Source organism: Micromesistius poutassou (assembly GCF_964030765.1).
Source record: "Micromesistius poutassou genome assembly, chromosome: 6".
Taxonomy (NCBI): Eukaryota; Metazoa; Chordata; class Actinopteri; order Gadiformes; family Gadidae; genus Micromesistius; species Micromesistius poutassou.
In genome coordinates, this window is record NC_140276.1 from 10,965,906 (window position 1) to 10,986,101 (window position 20,196).

The window sequence follows — 20,196 nt, forward strand, 5'->3', positions numbered from 1 at the left end:
CTGTCTCTCTCTCTCTCTCTCTCTCTCTCTCCTTCTCTCTCTTTACGTCTTTCTGAAGCTCTCCAGCCTATTCAAATCTCATTTTCCTTATCTTCCTTTCTCCTTAGCTTTAACTCTCTTCCCCTTATTCTACCTTTCTTCACCTGTATTTAGCTCTAATGACTTTTCTTCACCTATTTACCTTATTCTCCCTCTATTTCTCTCCTTCTCCCTGCCTCCCTCTTCACCTCCTTCTCTCCCTCAGAGTGGACGACTGGTCCATCAAATCGCTAATCTCTGCTAACGTGTGTGTTTGCTGTTTTCACACTGCAGGAAAGCAAACTGTTAAATGCCTTCTGTTTCGCTGCAGGCGTCCTGCTCTCTCTCTCTCTCTCTCTCTCTCTCACTCACTCACTCACTCACACTTTACAGCGACATGGCATGGGAAACGCTTGGCTTTCTGCAACATCATGTCACACAATATTGATATTGGGCAATCTGCCCCACACCATTAATCTCAGACATGTGATCACAATTAAAGTCAATAACAACGGTGGTTCATCGCGTGGCCAACATGACATACTCATGTCTTTGGAATATGATTGTTTTATTCCCTGGGGGGGACATTTTGATTAAGTAATTAATAGAGAGGTAGAATATAACTGAATAGAGTGAAATGTAATACAAATGTATATTATATAATTGGGTAGAGTGGAACAGCATAGACCTGGATAAAATAGACCTCCTTGGTAGAGTCCTTGGTAGGCCTGGGCAATAAAACAATAAATTATCGTATTGTGATAGACTTTTGATCAATATCAATATAAAACATGTTCAATATATATCGATAAGAGACTGGACCGAATCTAGCAGCTGGGTTTGTTACACAAACACGGTTCCATATACTTATTTACAATATTTTAGTGTTTTTTGTTGTTGTATCGACATTGGAGTATTTATCAATGAAGAACTGTGGAAGGTCATATTAAGTGTTAAACAGAAGTGTTTAAATCCAGCATGGTAATTCCTAGTCTTTTTAGGTCATTACAATTAAAAAAAAAACAAGTTATCAATATTGATCAATATGATCAAGGTTATTTGAAATATATATAATATTTACTTTTCTTTGATCCCCCATCCCCACCTAACAAGTAGCTCAACAAGGAGACACAGAAGCACTACTGATGTAGAGTAGTGTGTGTGTGTGTGTGTGTGCGTGTGTGCGTGTGTGCGTGCGTGCGTGCGTGCGTGCGTGCGTGCGTGCGTGCGTGTCTGTTTGTGCAAAGCAACACTCAACATATATTGGCTAGTTTGTCAGTTACTGGTATAACCTGCGGTACGTTAAGCAGTCTGTTGTTGTCACCAGCCGTGCCAAGCAGAATTGGCACCAGCCAATGTTGTCGCTACTGATCCGTTGAGAAAAAAATCTCAATACAATCTCAAATACTCAATACACAAAACACTGTTCAATGGTAGTGACAAACTCATTCACTGTAGAAAGCCCCTGGGTGTCATGGCTCAGCCTGCTGCTCTAACCATGTATTCAATACTCCTCCTAGCGATCCAGGTTTGATTCCTACTAGCGGCCCTAAGTAAATCCCTCTGTCTGGTTAAGCTTGCTGTCTTGATGTCTTAGCCATAGAAGCCATGAAAATATATTTAAAACAAGAATATCAACTTGTGACGTTATTGAAGCTCTATCTATAGTATTGAATGTTCTCAAATAGAAGACCCCTAGTGGCAGAGTGTGGTATTGCATGGTGGTTTGGATGTGACTCTCTGTGATTGTGGATGAACCAAACGCAAGGAAGTTTAAAGGCCACTGTGGACTGCGTGATCAAACCATCAGAACCGTCTATCCTAGCTTCACTAAGACATATGTTGCTCATGTAATTTGGCACAACGGCTTTGTTGTGCCTGAGAGTATGTAGCTAGAGCATGTCACTAGCAGTTGGACGTTTGTATTTGTGGTAAGACATTGTTATTTTCCTTTGTCCACTAACTTTCCCAAACCATGACCTTCAGGACACGTTTCCAAAAGATGAATGTGCTGACAGAATCAACAAAACAAATTGTCATTGTGACAATAACTATCGTGGTGTTGGATGTTTTAGTTGCGGTAGGAGGGATGGTGGCGATCGGCTTGACCCGTATGGGTCTTTAACCGGCGCTGTGGAGAGCTCCATCTTTGTAACACTGATAGAATGGTTGGACTACATTCTATTTTTACCGTGGCTCCCGCAGGTCTGCTGACCCTGGCGAGTCCCCTGGACTATGAGGCCCACAGGGAGTACTACATCTCCATCGAGGGCACGCGCGGCCGGGCGGGGCTGGGCGACAGCACCATGGTGATCGTCAACGTGACGGACGTCAACGACAACGTGCCGGTGTTCCAGCAGGCCACGTACAACGCCCACATCCCCGAGAGCCTGACGCCAGGCAACGCCGTGTTGCAGGTGCACGCACGCACGCACGCACCCACGCACGCACGCACGCACGCACGCACGCACGCACGCACGCACACACACTCTAATACACGCACACACACACACACACACACACCCTAATATACTCTCTCTCTCTCTCTCTCTCTCTCTCTCTCTGTCTCTCTCTCTCTCTTATTTATACATATATATATAAATAGATATATATACCCATCTAATACACACATATATACATTAACAGACATTAATATACACACAAACACACACACACACACACAAACAATTCCGTATTTAATGCCTCCTCTCTCTCTCTCTCTCTCCTCCCCCCTCTCCCCCCTCGTCTCTACAGGTGGTGGCTACAGACCGAGACGGTCCGCTCCACAGCCTCCTGCGCTACTCCATTGTTGACGGAGACCCCCGGCAGCAGTTCTCCATCCATCACCGCAGCGGAGAGATCTCCACCCGCACCGGCCTGGACAGAGAACAGGTAGAGAGAGGATAGAGATACAGAGAGAGAGAGAGAGGAGGGAGAGAGAGAGGAGGGAGAGAGAGAGAGAGAGAGAGAGAGAGAGAGAGAGAGAGAGAGAGAGAGAGAGAGAGAGAGAGAGAGAGAGAGAGAGAGAGAGTTAGAGATACAGAGAGAGAGAGAGAGAGTGGAGAGAGGGTTAGAGATACAGAGAGAGAGAGGAGAGAGGGTTAGAGATACAAAGAGAGAGAACAGGTAGAGAGAGAGGGTGTCAGGACCACTTGGCTCAAGTCGAACTGACGTAAACGGGGAGACCACGCTGATCATAAAGGTAGAATGATAATTTATTGAATGAACTACTGTATATACAAACGTAATCAGTAATGGGAGGCCAAACCAAAAGTGCAGTGCATATCAGCAGGTGTAGTATAAAGCAAAATGAGGTAATGAGGAGCGGGGCTGCAGCCAGCCTGTCAGTGTCAGGCCGGAACAGTAGTGAGAGAGTGAGCCGCAGGAAGGGCATCTTTTAACTCCCGTCCCATCAGCCCAGGCATTAACCTGGCACGGCCCATAGCGACAGCTCCCCTATTGGAGAGAACAGCAGGCAATAATGACATGCAAGGCCAAGCCAGAGAGAGAGTTAGAGATACAAAGAGAGAGAACAGGTAGAGAGAAAAGGTTAGAGATACAAAGAGAGAGAATAGGTAGAGAGAGAGGGGAGAGGGTCAGATATACATAGAGAGAGAACAGGTTGAGAGACAGAGAGAGAGTTCTTTTTACATTTAACCTTTCTCATCCTCCTCATACTCTCCTCTTGTGTCCCCTACTCTCCTCTCCTTACTCTCCTATTGTGTCCCCTTCTCTCCTATTGTGTCCCCTTCTCTCCTATTGTGTCCCCTTCTCTCCTCTTGTGTCCCCTACTGTCCTCTCCTTACTTTCTTATTGTGTCCCCTTCTCTCCTATTGTGTCCCCTTCTCTCCTATTGTGTCCCCTTCTCTCCTATTGTGTCCCCTACTCTCCTCTCCTTACTCTCCTATTGTGTCCCCTTCTCTCCTCTTGTGTCCCCTTCTCTCCTCTGCTCTCCTCTCCTCCTCAGACTCCTCACTACTCCTTGACGGTGCAGGCAGCAGACGAGGGGCATCCTCCTCTCTCCACGGCGGTTCAGGTGACCGTTACCGTCGGCGACGTCAACGACAACGCTCCTGCCTTCTCTCATATCATCCATAATCTGCTGCTGCAGGTACACACACACACACACACACACACACTCTAATACACGCACACTCATTAGGTACCCACCTTTCTAGCTACCCAAAGACCTGAGTGGATCAGGTGTCATAGCCCACCCCCCTACACACACACACACACACAAACACACACACACACACACACACACACACACACACAATTAGTGTGTGTGTGTGTGTGTGTGTGTGTGTGTGTGCGGGGGGTGGGCTATGACACCTGATCCACTCCCAGTGTGTCACACCCAAATATGACACTATCAAATTAGGGACTGGAGGATGATAAGGGGGACATTTTGGTACAAGAGCCGGGTTGGAAATTTGGCCAGAACGGCGGGGTTATCACCCCTACTCCTACAGTGAGTGCCATGGGACCTTTAGTGGCCAAAGGGAGTCAGGACCTCGGCTTTTTTCATCTCATCCGAAAGACGGTGATCTTCGACCGGACAGAGTCCCCGTCTCTGTGTACCGGGGCATTGGGGATATTACATAGGCCAGAGGGATGAGCATCCCCTACTGACCCTCCAACAACTCCAACTACCAGCACCAACTGCTCTCCCATCCAAGGACGGACTGGGACCAGCCCTGTTCAGCTTCCAAAGAAGCCAGTATTGTTATGCAGGTAGCGATGGCGCTGGCCGATAAAGAGTATGGAATTCAAAATGATGTGTGTGTGCGTGTGCGTGGTATCAGTGAGTTCAAGGAAGAAGGGTGTTTGATCAATGTAGAGATCAAAGGACCTAGCCGTGCGCAAAATATGCTGCTGCTCTGCTCTTATTTGTCTTGCTTGTTTATGTTTGTGTTTGTGTGTTTGTGGTGTGTCAGTGTGCATGCTTTGCGTGTGTGTGTGTAGTGTGGTCGTAGGCGACTGTGTCTTGCATCTATGTATGTGTGTGTCTTTCTTAATATGTGTGTACGTGTGTGTGTGTGTGTCTGGCGCCCTGGTTGACGCTCCATTGTGGTATGCGTGCACCGTTCTCTGTGTGTCCGCCTCATGTTCCGCAATCAAGTCGTTGGGTTAGAAACACCCCGCGCTGAGCCCTCGGGCGCGTGATGTCAAGCCTCCTCTTCTTCCTCTTCCTCACTTTACCTGTGATGGTCGTTAAGACCTCAACGCCTCACAGGCCTCCCACTCCTCCACCCCTCACCCAGCCTTGAGCGCTCCGCTTTCTCAACCTCCATCGCTTCTGAACGAGGGGTGGGTAGTGATTCCCAGACAAAAAGTTCTGGGTTGGATCCCGATTGTCTGCAGACTACCTGGAGGCATGAGGCTTCGGATAAATTACTTTTCACCAGTTCAATAAGATGGATTGTGCAACTTCCTTGCCACTCTGCCTCGCTGCAACTGAAACATCCGAGGAGAAAGCAACGTCACGGCCTCTCACCGTGTGTCAGTTCCTGCTGAGCCGCAGGCATGACTCACCTGCATGGCTTTGATCTGAGAGACAGGATGTGGCCGTTCATCTGTTGCTACATGCTGCTCCCTGGGTTTTACAAGCTCGTTTTCCTCCTGGTGGTTGACTTGGTTCTCGTAGACATGCCCCTTGGCAAAACCCTCCCACCCCCCAACCCCCCCACGGTCACCCTCCCATCCTCCCAGCCTCCCTCCCACTCTCCACTACCTCCCTCTAAGCGAGAATATTGGTTTGAGTTCAGCTCTGTTGATGAACTGTGTAATGATGACTGGTGGACACTTGCTTCTCCTGCTGTGCTGCAGAGCCTGCCGAGAAGCCAGCCAACAGCGCAAAGACGAAGAGCGGTATAAATGAAGAGAGGCAGGGTTAGACCATTTGGTGCTTTGGTGATATTTGAAGGGATGTTTTGACATAGCACACAGGTTCATGCCTCTTTTCAACGTTTTCATTCTGGTTCACTCCAGTTTACACATGTACACTGGTTTGCACCCGGGCTCAGACTGGTTGAAAAGGGTTCACAATGGTTTAAACAGGTTCATACTGGTTTAAACAGGTTGGCATGTACATGTTTGCGTCCTAGGAGGGCGAGGCGGTCGGCAGCGGGGTCCTACAGCTCCGCGTGTCGGACCAAGACGAGCCCAAGAACGGCCCCCCCTTCTCCTTCCACATCGTCAGCGGCAACGAAGACCGTCGCTTCCAGGTCGACCAGGGAGGTCTGCTGTCACTCGCTGCACCACTCAGAAAGAAAGTGCGCGCTCGACACCAGCTGAAGATACAGGTCGGTCAACGCAATTCAACTTTATTTGTATTGCACATTTTATGCAAACACTATGTAGCTCAATGTGATTTACATACAACATACATTAAAACAGAAATAAAATGCAGTGCAATGCAAACTTACCAACACCAATACAGAAAGTAAGCTGGTAGGCGGATGGAATACATACATCTTGGTGAAATCCATTCTAGCAATTTCTGTTGAACCAGACTCCCACATAGCCAGAGGGAGACTGGGGTGTCCTTCACCACACCACTACTCGACCAGCGAGTCAGCATACCTGAGATGCCTGCTCTCATTAGTAAACAGAAGAACAAGCACATACATGTAGAGATTGAAGATGTAGGAGTTTGCATAAGTATACCTTCAGGGATTCCCAAACAAATGAATCTTATTAATCAATACTCAACCACTGGGGAAGTATTAACCTTAAAAATGTAACATAACAAATAACAATTCATTCAAATTAATAAACATAGTTCTGTCCAATTATAGCTAATAGTATCAAAGAAAGGGGGTACTTAAAAGTATAGAACTTCTAATAAGAAACCTTATACATGTATTTTATATGTGTTTTTGCCTAATTTTTTGTGTGCGTGGATAATAAATTATATGTATAGTTGATACTAACATTTCATGCATAGATTTATACATTTATTTGGTGTGTATTTGATATGTAAATGTTATGCATCTATATACTGTGTGTCGTGGTGGAAATTTCGAGCCAAGTCAATCACAATCGTCTAAACTGGGTAGGCTGAAGTCTGACGTTTTGACTAAAACACAGACTTCTTATACTCTTCTTTCAGGAGGATTCTGAGAGCCGCTCTGTCCCCCACTAAAACAAACCCTTTGTTTACCAGATGGTAATCTATTAATTGAAGCTCCTCAAGGTGTCATTAAACTGGGTTCGCGACCGTGCCCTTATCAGTTGGAACACTGTCTCCCTTCCCCTAGGGGGTCAAACACAGCCTCTGAACCCATCCCCAGAACGGTGTCACGAAAACAGGCACATTCCAACGCTTTTAGAGACACAGGATGAGAAAACTTTTCTCATCACAGAAAGATTTTTCCCATCACAGCTTACATGTATTCATATGCTAAGATACATATTTGATATTCGATACGTATATGTGAGATGTGTAATTGATACGTATGTAAGATGGGTTTTCAATACGGTTATGTAAGATGTGTATTTGACACATCTGTTTGACACAGACGTTTGATGCTTCTCTGCGACGCGTGTACCTGATGCGTCGTGCCTCTTTCCCCTGTGTGTGGGGGTCCAGGTGACGGACAGTGGCCACCCACCCCTCTCCTCCATCTGCGTGGTGAACGTCAACGTGACGGAGCAGAGCCGCTACCCGCCCTCCGTGGTCCCGCTGGAGGTCTTCATCACTACTAAAGGGGGGCTCTTCGCCAACCGCGTCATCGGCCGGCTGCACGCCAGCGACCAGGACCCCCAGGACGTGCTGGCCTACAGCCTGGTCTCAGAGAGCCCCGCCGGGGGGCGCTTCTCCGTCGAAGGGGCCGACGGCAAGATCTGGGCTGACGAGGCCCTGGAGCCCGGCTCGTACGCTCTCAACGTCAGCGTGACAGACGGAAAGTTCAGCGTCTGGACCGGGGTCAAGGTTCACGTGTGGGTGGCGGACCAGCGGGTGCTGGACGGCGGGTTGACCCTCCAGCTGCTGGGGATGACCCCGGGAGAGTTCCTGGGAGATCACTGGAGAAGCCTCCAGCGAAGCCTGGGACATGCCCTCGGAGTGCCCCGGCAGGAGCTACACCTGGCCAGCTTGCAGCATCTACCCCACTCCCAGGTCCTGGAGGCCCTGCTGACCCGGAGGTCTCCCGATGGCGCGGTTCAGTCTCTCCCCACTACCCGTCTAGCAGGTGAGCCATCTATCTTCAAATATTTCACTTTTTATGTCCTTTTTTGAAAACATTTGCACGTAAGAACAAAAAGAGAAATGGAATATTTAAGTGGAAAGATAGCAATTATATTTTGCATATTCAAATCCTACATTGGTCCTGTACTCCTACACTTTCTGCTTGAAGCAGAAGGTTATAAATGCTTGAATTACGTTACGTTATATTATTTTACCTATGTGAGTATGTACGTTTTGTAAAAAGAATTACGCTGTGGGTGGCAGGTATTATCTCAGACCTGGAGGACACCCTGGGGCTCAACATCCAGAGTGTGAGCCATAATGGGTGCCTGGGGACCGGGTGCCCGTCGCGAGGGTGCAGGAACGCTGTACGGCTGGCGGGCGACCGACTCAACCACTACACCACCGCCAGAGCCAGCTTCATCACCCCTCACCACGCCTGGGAGAGTGTGTGTCCATGTAACGGTAGGTCCGAGAGAAATCATAAAGGCCTGAACACATGATGGGTTTTCAGCAAAGCGCTGGATGCTAGGTTTTGGCGTGACATGGACATAGGCGACGTAGCTCAGGAAACTCGGAGACGCCGACGTTGTCTACCGTTGTTTGTTTTATAACGTCAAACAAAGGACGCCTTGTCGTAGCGTAGTCATTTAGTTATCACATCGACAAACACTTACAATGGTTCACAGCAGTACAAGACCAACACAAAGCAACCACTCAAAATGTGAGTGCACTTTTTATTCCTGATAGGAAATCTAAATTCATTTTCTTAATAAATGTGTAATATCTGGAATGGCATGTCTAACGTTGGATGTGAGATCAGCAGTATCGGATCTTCTGAGCGGTGACGCAGTGGTGCGAATCCCACAAAGTAATTAGAAATACCATCCACCCGATTCCTTCCAGTTAAACATTGGTAATCACAGATTAGTGTGAAAAATAATTAGTGCTACAACAGGAAAAAGCAAAGAACTACAAAAATAATATAAAACATATATCTATATACACTAAATATCAATGTAAGTAGCAGATGAATGAATGAAACGTTAACCCAGAATTTAAATGTAAACATTTATGGGAATAGAAGTCAACATTATTGACCATATATGCTCCATTATTGACATTATATCTAAAGGGGTTGAGGTGCTTAGACATGTTACTGGTAACTATGGTATGTATGGTAACTTCATACTTCCACTCCTTTCCAAACCACTCTGGGGAAAGACCACAGCCAAGTCACAGATTATCCTGTTCTAAAGGTGAGGGCGCCTCCGTCATCCAGCTCTCTCCAGAGATTAGCGGAGACACATCCCAACAAGCGGCCAGCCAGAGAGAGAGCGAGACTAGGCAGGGGCCAAAAATGAATGGGGCTTGGTCTTGATCTGGGGCCAGCTGGTCTCCATATCTTCATATCTTCTTCCTCCAGTGTGCCAGGCCTTCCGGCTGCACATTTATTACTGACGTTTAATAGCATTATAATGAGGGCTAAGTGAAATGCTGCCTTCTGGGACAGGCAGTGTGGCAATGCAGTGTAGCAACTGTAGCAACAAAACTTTTTTTTTTTTGTTACTAGATGTACCTTATGTAAAACAAAGTGAATAAATTGTAATTTAAATTGTAGTGATCCATTGATTCATCTAATCATTGCATTGAACAGTACAGTTATATTATATATATATATATATATATATATATATATAGCATATAGTTATCTTCTGTAAAAAATGATAATTCTGTAGCTGTCTGAAGAACAGCCAGCTAGTCAGCCAAGACTGCTGTAGAAAGAATGTGATTTGGATGACATTTGATGTTGCGTATGGTCATCATTTATTTGAGTGCAATTTCCTATTCCTAGCAAGCACTTTTATTTTTGTCCTGACTTTAAAATCCTTCTTGTCAGTGGCAGAGTTTTGTTCTTGAAGGTCAGGGTTTACTCAGGGGTGGGGGCAACTTAGACTGGGATAAGAACTTCTGTCCTTTTGGTTTCAGGCTCGGCCCTGAGGTTCACGGGCGAGGGCTACGTCCGGTACCTCCACCACATGGACGAGGACGCCCAGGCGTTCAGGCTCTCGCTGAGGTTCAGGACCTTCCAGAAACAGGGACTCCTCATGGCCACCAACGCCAGCGACTGGGGCACCTTGCAGGTAGGTCCCCACGGTGAAGACCACCGCACAAGGTATAGATCAGGGCCTCCCGACCTTATTGCTTCGGCCCGTGACCTCATTTTTAGGCTTGATCATATACGTTTGTGACCCCTTCCTCTTCTTACATTTTTGTCCATGCATCATGGCCTCTTGAAACTGTCCCGGTCTTCACGTTTGCGGTTTTGCAATTATTATCAGGCTGGCATGGGCTGTGAAGCAGTCAGTGATGTGATGCTCTTGTAAAGCAAAAACATATTCTAATCTGAGAAAAGCCTTCAGTGCAGATTTCTGTTCAACTCTATACTTAACTCTATACTTATACTCGGTAACTCGGTATCAACTCTATTCTTTTTCAAATAGAAATTGCTTTGATTGCTCGGTAGATTGGCCAATTCTCCTTGTGTGCTTTGTTATTCAGCAGACTGCAGCGCTCGTCCTAGAGAACAAGGTGTCCTTTCCCTAACGTCCTGATGTTCTCAGGAGGTTACATCCATATATATATTTAACGACAAAGAATAGGCAAATGGGTTTTCACGAGTGCAGTGCACGTCTCCTTGCCGTGCAATCTCCATTGAGCCCTGTTGTCAATGTATCCAGAGGCATTGCTTTGTGCCATTATTTCAGATCAATGTTTGTGTAGAATTATACTTATGTGTGTCTCCTTTATCCTAAAAGGGTATACAGGTAAACACAACACAATCACCACAACGCCTTCATGCAAGTCAGATGAGGTGGATGTGTCCCTCTTTTCTCTGAGATGAGAACGCATTTTAAGTTTGTTTACCATGTGGATATATGTAGACTTTTCGTAATTTCCAAAACCCCGGTTGGGGAAGATATGAGTTGTCTATGGTTTGCTGTCTTTCACGTCTAAATAAGCTCTGAGCTCTGTATTAATCCTTAGTCTGGTAATATGTGGTAGGAGCAGAATATATTGCTTACATTCCAATTCTAGGGAGGGAGTCTTCCTCCTTTCACACTGGGTTTTAGGCTGCTTTTACTCTCCATCAGTGTCTAGGTCTAGGGTCGATTGGGGTCTAGGATTAAAAGTAGTTTCACGTGGTATGCATGTTCGATGTAGCAATTCCGCACGCTTAACGCCTGACCATATCTAAGGGTTAGAGCTCCCTAAGAGCTCATATTACCGGAAACAGATTCTGAACGATATCGCCGTCTTAACCAAATTGCCTCCGTTGAGTTGGAATCATTTCATTGGTGACCTTTTGACCTGCATAGTGGCATGCCCTAGCTCTGTTGACCCGGCCTGCGATCTATCCGTGGAATCGAGTGACGAATGTGTTGGCCTGTTGTCCATTGTCATCATCAAGTGAGGCGACCCTTCTCTGGTTGCAGATGAGAACCATCCCGCCCAGAGGTGGGAGAGCATTCATCCATCCGCACTCGCTTTATTGTACCACAATAAAAGTGCCCCGTGGTTTAAAATGGAATAATGAAGCATTGATCTTCTCAGCCTCTTGAATAATTCTTTAAAGCGATTATATAGCCGTGACGTGCAATGTTAGCACCACGTTATGCGGTGGAATACTAAATTATTCCGGAGGAATACTAGATTGTTCAAGAGGACCGGTCAAGTCATCCGAGACGTCCCATGCGACATGCGTTTCTTTTCTTGACATCTGAGAGGCTTCCTTGACGATACGAGAGACTCTCAATGCTCGTCCACTGAACTCCCTGTGACGCAGAACAGCAACGCACCTTCAACTTCCCTCGTCTATGTGCACCCTCACATCTCCTCAATAACTCCATCCATTTTGCCTCTGCTGATTCCCTTTCATGTCAACCATGAAGGCATCACCTCTTGAAATGTAAATGGAAGCCGAGGTAACACAAAGGTGCGTCGGTGAACAGGTTGACTTGTCAGAGAGGGGAAAATGGCCTCCTCTACAGGAAGTGACAGCTCAGATGTGGAGGTATTAGGGGAGAGCAGATCAAAGACGGCCTGGTAACCGAATCCCAGCATGCCTTTATGCCCCCTTGACAAAAGGAAGCACATACATACCTACATACATGCATACATGCATGCATACATACATACATTCATGCATACTGTACATACAGACATGCACATGCACATGCACAGTTTAAGGGAATGAAAAATGTATAGACCTCTGAAGAATAAGTCCCGCCTCCGAGGCTCCCGGTTCCCTCAGTCAAATGTCTATGGGAAATAACATGGGGTTTTTGAATGATCGTACATAACAAACTTGATGCAGCTTTTACTTCTTCGCCACCTACAGAGTTTGTTATTTACGATCATTCAAAAACACCATGTTATTTCCCATAGACATTTGACCGAGGGAACCGGAACCTTGGAGGCAGGACTTATTCTGCAGAGGTCTAGTGTCCATAAGATCTGGGAGCAGTTCTCTTTGCTCTGTTCCTAAAGCAGGCCTGTAGACTGATTGACCAATAGGCACTCTCTCTGACATCTCCGACTGTCTTTCCACAGTTGACCAATGGGGAGCTGCAGTTCCAGTATCGCTGTGGCAACGGCCTGCCGGGCTCCCTGGTCGTGCGGGCGGGGCCAGTGTCGGACGGCCGCTGGCACCACCTGCTGCTGGTGGTTAACTCCACCCGCATGAGGCTGACCCTGGACTACAAACACACCAGCTCCAACACCACTGAGCCCTGCCGCATGATGCGCTCCCATGGTGCACTGCTCCTGGCCTCCGTCAGCCCCAACGCTCACCCCGACACCCAGGGACTGCCGCCCCCTTTCATTGGCTGCCTCGAGGGCCTGGAGTTCAACGGGCAGCCAATCAGGGTGGGCGATGCGGGTCAATGGGCAGGGCCCGGCCTCAGGAGGGTGTTCGGGGCGTACCAATGTTGCGACCGGCTAGGGGGGTGCTCCCCTGGCCTGTGCCAGAATGAAGGGGTCTGCGAGGAGACAGCTGAGGGAGGTGGGTCTACTGAGACTTTGTTCTTTCCAGTTTCCTGACGTAGAAACGCGTCAAATGTTCACAGAGCTTTTTATCGTTCTCTTTATATTTTTAACATACAATTTTACTTTCTTTTATCTCTTAAGTAAGGGGAGGAGAATGTTGCCTAAAATGTAGACACAGGATCTGTAGGTGGTTTCTAGATTTATGACATTCTGCATATCTGAATGAATTCTCTCTGAATGAAACCTCACTCAGAGGCTCAGTATTTGCATTATGTTTGCATTATTTAAGAAAATCCAAGAGCCGTCTTGTGCTTTGACTCCTTCCATTACTTAAAGAGAGCCTTGATAACCACAGCGGCATCAGCAGCTTTGTGTAAAATGTAAATACGGTGGAGGGTATTGCCGTTCTTCCTGGCAGTCGAGTTATAAAAGTATGAAAGGAAAGCCTAGAAGGATTTGGATCCATGCTGTACGGAGGCACCACAGCAATCCGCATAAGCCCTTCAGAAAACAGCTCGCACCGCTTCAGAAATAACGTTCATTCTGAAGCTGTGCGTGTGTGTGTGGCAAGGTCACCGGGGTTCTTAGAAGACCTGGTAGCCTGACGCTATGGAAGGAGGGCTAGCATGTGAACCTCACCACCTGGAAAATATATTGATTGGACAATAATATTTTACAGCCTAGAAATATTTTCTAGGGTGTAAAATATTATTATCCAATCAATATATTTTCCAGATTAAATTGTAATGTATGATATACGTGTATTACTAATATAATATACATTTCATTCCTATATTATACATGTATCTATACCCACTGAACAGAGGTCCATTACATAAGGACCTTAAAACAAGGACCATAACGTATATCATGGGATTAGATCAAATAAACCCACACCGACCGCACAATACCCGGAGTGACTCGTCTGTGTGTCCCACCCGATAATGAATGATTCCTTTCACCCTGAACCGCCGTGGCTTGGGGGGCCCCTGGGGATGCAGACTCTAACACGTTTGTGCTGGTGTTTGATCTCCCCTACAGAGCCACGGTGCCGTTGTCCCGGGCACTACCACGGCCCGCGGTGCTCGCTCACAGACAACCCCTGCGTGTCGCAGCCGTGCACACACGGGGCCGTGTGCACGCCCAAGCCTGTGGGATACTTCTGCAACTGCTCCCAGGACGACCCCAGGGCAGGGTGAGACCCGCCGGGAAAAAATAGACATTTTGCATGCATACACACGATGAACATACACATGTTAAACATACACACGCAAACACAAACCGCATTGACACACAATCTAGTGTGTCATCTCCTATCGGCTCCATTCCTGAAGAAAGATCTGCATATTGCTTAGTGGCCATTCCACCATGCTGGCCTTCAATAGAGGCCCCCTCCATTAGCCTAGTGCATGGCGCTAAGTCATATGCATTTGCCAGATGCAGTGACATGCTGGTTATGTGGTACTCTGGCAAGCATGTAAAAGTGTAATAGTGGGAATAAATGATCCATCACATCCTCCTGTCTTAAAGCCCTTCAAATATCGAAATAAAAAAGATGTTTCTGGTTATTAATTCACTGAAGCTGTAAAGAGGCTGACATGTGAATTCATTATTATTCATTATTCAATACCCATTATTAGATGACAAAGGCATTGCAGACCCTGAACTATTGGTCTGTACTAGCGACTGGAGTTACCCAGAGCTAGAGTAACAATGACTTCTTCAGTTGATGTGGCTGAAGCGTGGGCTGTATATACAGGAACAAATCAAAGGCATTTAATTAGGACCTGCACAGCTACCACAATCCACTCCACGACCTATAAAACCCATTAGTCCCATTAGTATCACATAAGGACATTTTAGAGTTGGTCAATCAACGCATGCAATGAAAATCCCAGTTACCACAGAAATGACTGTGCTGCACGAGCACATTTCAAAATATGTTAGTATGTTGTTTATCGTTCCCTTAAATCAGGAAATTCTCCAAACTAGAGCATAGAGCAGTATCCTCTCAGTTTGTAGATTAGCAACACAACCAGTGTGTAAAATGGAACCTCAACATTCCTTGAATGTCTGGCCGCTAAAACTGCCAAGCTTTAAATTACATAGTAAAAGGAAGTTGGTTTGGGGTGTTCAGTGATACTTTCTTGGACTTCTCTCCACTGTCTTGGCACTATGCCGGCTCTCCACAGGGAGCTGCAAATGGCGAGAGAAATTCACTGTCAGGCTTGCCTGGAGTGCTCAACAGTAGTAAATACCACATGCAATGGCCAGTCACTTGGCGGGCTCGGCTATGCGTCTGTGCAGCGCAGATAAAAGAACTTGGGAAAACACCTGCTTTACATTCTGTTTGGTCTCCAGTGGCCCAAATTTGACCACCGCTCTCCCGCCAAGAATCTGGTCTAGTCCTAGTTGTCTCCCCAGTTCCATTTTGTTGTTGTCAACAACACAAACTGTTCTGTAATGGGCACACTTAAATTTATACATCATGTCAGGCTTTCTCTCTTAAGCAAAACTAATAAGAGTGTCAGTGTGTATCCGCTCAAATTGAAAATTAAAATTAAATTAATGTGTTTTGGGCAGTGAACATTTTTTGGGCAGAATTTTTTTTAGTAAAAAGTAAAAATCAATCATAAATGCACTACACAAAGTGGCGTTATAGTGTCAAGAAGCCTAACACTCTCTTGGACAAGAACATTAACCACTACCCTGATGGCAGTAGCATTACTACCTCTGTGGTGGAGCATTACCATACTGGCGTTGGCGTCCCTACAACTAGACCTGAGTTTGGCATAGATCAGAAAGAAGAATCCAACATTCAATAACGGTCGGAGGAGACTGCCAAAATCTTTTTTATTGCAGGTTTTTTCTAAATGACTATTATTTTAGCAACTGTAACAAAATGGCATAGATTCCTACGTCCAACATCATAGACGATATACTAAGTTCAAGACACATAACTAATAACTCAAGTGGTTTCACAGGGTTAAGGAAAACAAACTGCTAACCCAAAGACCAGGCCATATAACGTGAGTACAGTTGACAACAGTTGTCCCGCCTATGTACTCCTGATAGGTGCCACAACCTGATTGACGGCTGTTCGCCCAGCCCCTGCGGAGGAGGGCACGGCTGCAAGTTAATTGAGGGGTATGCCCATTGTGACCCTCTGCCCCTGGTAGGTTCCACCTGCACAGACCTAAGCAAATGTTTCCACCTATCGTATGATCTGATATAAATGACTCAGTTTTTTGTATTGATTTAGCTATTTAGCAGAGGTTTTTACCCCAAAGCAACCTACAGAGATTTCTGATACATGTCATAGGAGAGCCGGGAGTGGTTAAGGCATATTGATCACAGGATGAACCACCTCCCTAGCCACTACCCTAACCCATGAATCAATAAATCAAGTCAGTCGGCTAATTGCTCTACCAACGAATCAATCAATCCATGAACTCAAGCGATCAATGCTCTGTCACCTGTCCAGGTGTCTACTATGATTGGCATGGTGGAGATCATGGAGATCTGCGCCAGTGTTCTGGGCCTGCTCCTCCTCGTCGCCTTCTTTGTGTGCGTGCGGAAGCGCTACGTCAGTCACAAAAAGAAGAAACCCGAGTGTGTCCAGGACTCCAACGGGTAGGGACACCAACAGCTTTTGTTTTTTTATCCTGGGCCAACAATGGTTCTCAAACTGAGGGTCGCGACCCAGAAGCGGGTCCCAGCAGGGGACCAGATGGGTCTCCCAATGGCCAAAAAGGATAGTTACATCTTTGATATTGCCTGACCTTTACTCTCCAGCATTTCTTATCAAACATGTACCTAGAATGTGTCTATCAAACATATACATAGAAAGACTGGGCGATAATAACATCATTACAACAAACATTTGCCTGACATTTTCTCCACTGCCATGCTGCTGACAATCATGCGATTAATCGTGATTAAATATTTGAGTCGCTTGACAGCCCTAATGATAGTGTACAAGCCAGCCATCCCCACACATGCATTCCAGGCGACACCAGGGTTGGAACCCCTGCTGTGCAAACAAATCCAAGGAGGCTGGGAGTGTCACAGGAAAACTGGTCTTCATCAAACTGGCTTTTGAATTCCACTGGTGTCTTGTTCCTCCCAGCTACTTCCAGCCCAGCCTGACCAAAAGCATGATGAAAGACCACCAGGATGGGTTCCCCATGGAGATGAGCTCCTTGGCACACTCCACCACCACCAACGACCTGGACAGCACCCCCTTCAGGTCGCTGCGGCCCCGCAGCCAGATCATCTCCTCGGGTGGCGGGGTCCCTTCCTGCCCAAGGCCTCAGGGGCCCGTGGTGTGTAGCGTGGCCCCCAACCTACCGGCCAGACCCCCATCCAGCTCAGACAACGACTCCATCAGGAAGAACCAGTGGGACATGGACTACGAAGGTAGAGTGTGTGTGTGTGTGTGTGTGTGTGTGTGTGTGTGGGTGTGTGTGTGTGTGTAGTTGGGTGAGAGAGACATAGAGAGAGAGTGAGTGAATGTATGTGTGTGTGTGTTTGTGTGTGCAACAATGAAGCAAATCAATGTTTGAGTGTGTGAATCTAGGGGACGAATGCTTGATCTTACAGTGCACTCATAACGGCCGACACCTGCACAGTGTTTAGACCGTAGTACTGAGTAATGGATATATCCAGGACCTCGAGCACCTCCTGCGTCACCAGGGCATGAAATCTTCCTTTCGTCGTTCAGCGTCCAGTGTTGCTCTCTTCCACCCATCTATCCCTCCCCCTCTGAGGCTCCTTTACGCTCATGTAGGGCCCTTTTTTCCTCTCTTGTTGTCTTCTCTCACTCACCTCTCTCCCTCTCGCTAGATCTCATTCTGTCTCTCTCTCTCTCTCTCTCTCTCTCTTTGTCCATCCCCCTCTTTCTCTCTCTTTCCCTCCCTCGCTCTCTCTCCCTCTTTCTCTCTTTACACCCACCTCTCTCTTGACCTCTCTATCTCATTATCTCTTCCTCCCTCTCCCTCTCATTATCTCGCTCCCTCCCTCTATCTTTCCATCTCTCTCAGTCCCTTTGCCCTCCATTCTTTAATCCACTGTCGTTTTTGATTGGTCCAATCAGACTCAGGTAGAGTCAAGCACTCCACCGAACACCACACATAGGGCCGGGGGTGAGGCCTGATGAGGATGTGGTGGGGGGATGATGTAGAAGCCTTTGATCCTCTTGTCTCTATGGAAAACGTTCAAGACATTTGCCTCCTTGGCATCCCATTCATCCCAGGGTTCGGGTGTGGGGAGGGGGGGGGGACCTTATGTGTGATCCTCAAGGTCGTCGCTTGCTCCCCTGCTTGCTTCTTGCTTCCATGCATTGTCCTGGTTTTCACCAACCACAACCAAGGCTACGGAGAAGCAACTTGTTTTTCTCAGTTTCATTGAGAAATGTTTTGAAAGGCAAGGAAATGAATGAAAACCAAATTGTGAAGTTAATGTGATGTTCTGAAGGTGTGCAGCAAAAACGAAGCAAATCATGTGAATGGCACGGTGCAAGATTTGCGGGATCCTACTCGCAAAATAGAGAAAACAACGCAAAAATTTGCCTCATTCGCATGTTTGCTTGAGTTAAATTATTTTTACTCGAGCAAACATGTGAATGAAGCTGTGTATCGATGGCAGTGTTGAGATCTTCAACTTCACCCACGTCCCTGATTAAATCACGAAAGCGGAAATTTGCTTTGCTTTTGGTTTGAACACGGATTTAATCATTGTATAAGCCTAGAAGGCAAGCTGTCAGCTGCAAGCAGTAACTTGGTATTTGGTGAGAGCACCATGGACAAAAGCAGCCAGAAAACAGTCTCAGTCTCTCAATCTATATATATTTTATTTATATATTTCATCTTTGCTTCTCATTATAGAGCAATGGGAATGACGGCAATAGATCCATCCACAACAGTTTCATCAGGCGTATAAAAGCGGCCTGATATCTCCAAGCGTCTTCATCTACTTAACTCCCTGCCGATTGAATCAAACACAATATTGTTATTAATATGAGATGATGTATTAAAGAGTGCAACCCAGTGATGTGTAACCCAGCGATGTGCATCCCCGTCTGTCTCTCTCAGTGTACCCGGCCGACCCGGACTACTTCGGCCGTCCCAGCGCGCGGGGCTTCCCCCAGTTTGACATCGTGGAGGACACCTACTCCACCGGCACCACCGACTCCCGCCGCAACTCGCGCTTCGGGGGCTTCCCCTTCCCCCTGGAGCGCAGCGACCGCCGGGCGCCGCTGCCCCCCTGCTACAGCAACCAGAACCTGGACGACTTCCTGGGGCCGGACGGCCTGCCGCTGCCCAGTGCCCAGTGTCCCAACGAGTACACGGCCATCAGCTACTACCCCAGCGCGCACACGCGCAGCCTGGACAACGTGTCAGGCGGCTACAAGAGACTCAGCATGCGTCTGAGCATGGCCATGCCTTCGTACGCCGAGAACGACGGCCTGCCGCCGCTGCCGTCGCTGCCCTCGCCGCCGCCGCCGCCGCCCATCAACGGCACCAAGGCCCAGACCCGACCTGCGGGGCAGACCCCCCGGGTCTCCTACGGGGGCTCGGACATGGTGGAAAGCGACTACGGCAGCTCCGAGGAGGTCATGTTTTAGTAGGGCAGACGGGACGCAGGGGTGAACCAGGTGGGGTTGGTTTGAGGTTCACAAACATTTCTCTGCCTGAGAGAGACTTCAAACCTACGGGGGGGGGGTCGAACCAGAACAGTGTTAGCGCCAGCTGATGATTAACAACAAAGGAGCCCAGCAGGAGAAGAGATCTGCTACTCTTCGTAACCGATTCACGCAACGCTTTCAACCGAAGAGTGTAGTGGACTATTTCAAGAAGTTGGAGTTTTCGGCATAAGCAAGCCCCTGGTATAACGCACCCATTCTGTCTGCTCAACCTCCCCGCCAATTGGGAATT

General features: G+C 47.3%; 1 protein-coding gene across 1 annotated transcript in view; it reads left to right on the forward strand.

The window, feature by feature from the left end:
* Nucleotides 1-19,886, forward strand: part of fat2 (FAT atypical cadherin 2) — a gene marked incomplete at both ends in the record, with an annotated part of 50,193 nt that extends 30,307 nt beyond the window's left edge. Inside the window, 13 exons of the mRNA XM_084468982.1 lie at nt 2,224-2,435; nt 2,773-2,910; nt 3,986-4,129; nt 6,129-6,326; nt 7,616-8,216; nt 8,477-8,677; nt 10,202-10,356; nt 12,827-13,277; nt 14,303-14,456; nt 16,337-16,436; nt 16,746-16,894; nt 17,391-17,680; nt 19,354-19,886. Of these exons, the coding sequence (XP_084325108.1) occupies nt 2,224-2,435; nt 2,773-2,910; nt 3,986-4,129; nt 6,129-6,326; nt 7,616-8,216; nt 8,477-8,677; nt 10,202-10,356; nt 12,827-13,277; nt 14,303-14,456; nt 16,337-16,436; nt 16,746-16,894; nt 17,391-17,680; nt 19,354-19,886 (3,326 nt within the window). The remainder of the gene's footprint in view (nt 1-2,223; nt 2,436-2,772; nt 2,911-3,985; nt 4,130-6,128; nt 6,327-7,615; nt 8,217-8,476; nt 8,678-10,201; nt 10,357-12,826; nt 13,278-14,302; nt 14,457-16,336; nt 16,437-16,745; nt 16,895-17,390; nt 17,681-19,353) is intronic.
* Nucleotides 19,887-20,196: the final 310 nt, after the last annotated feature.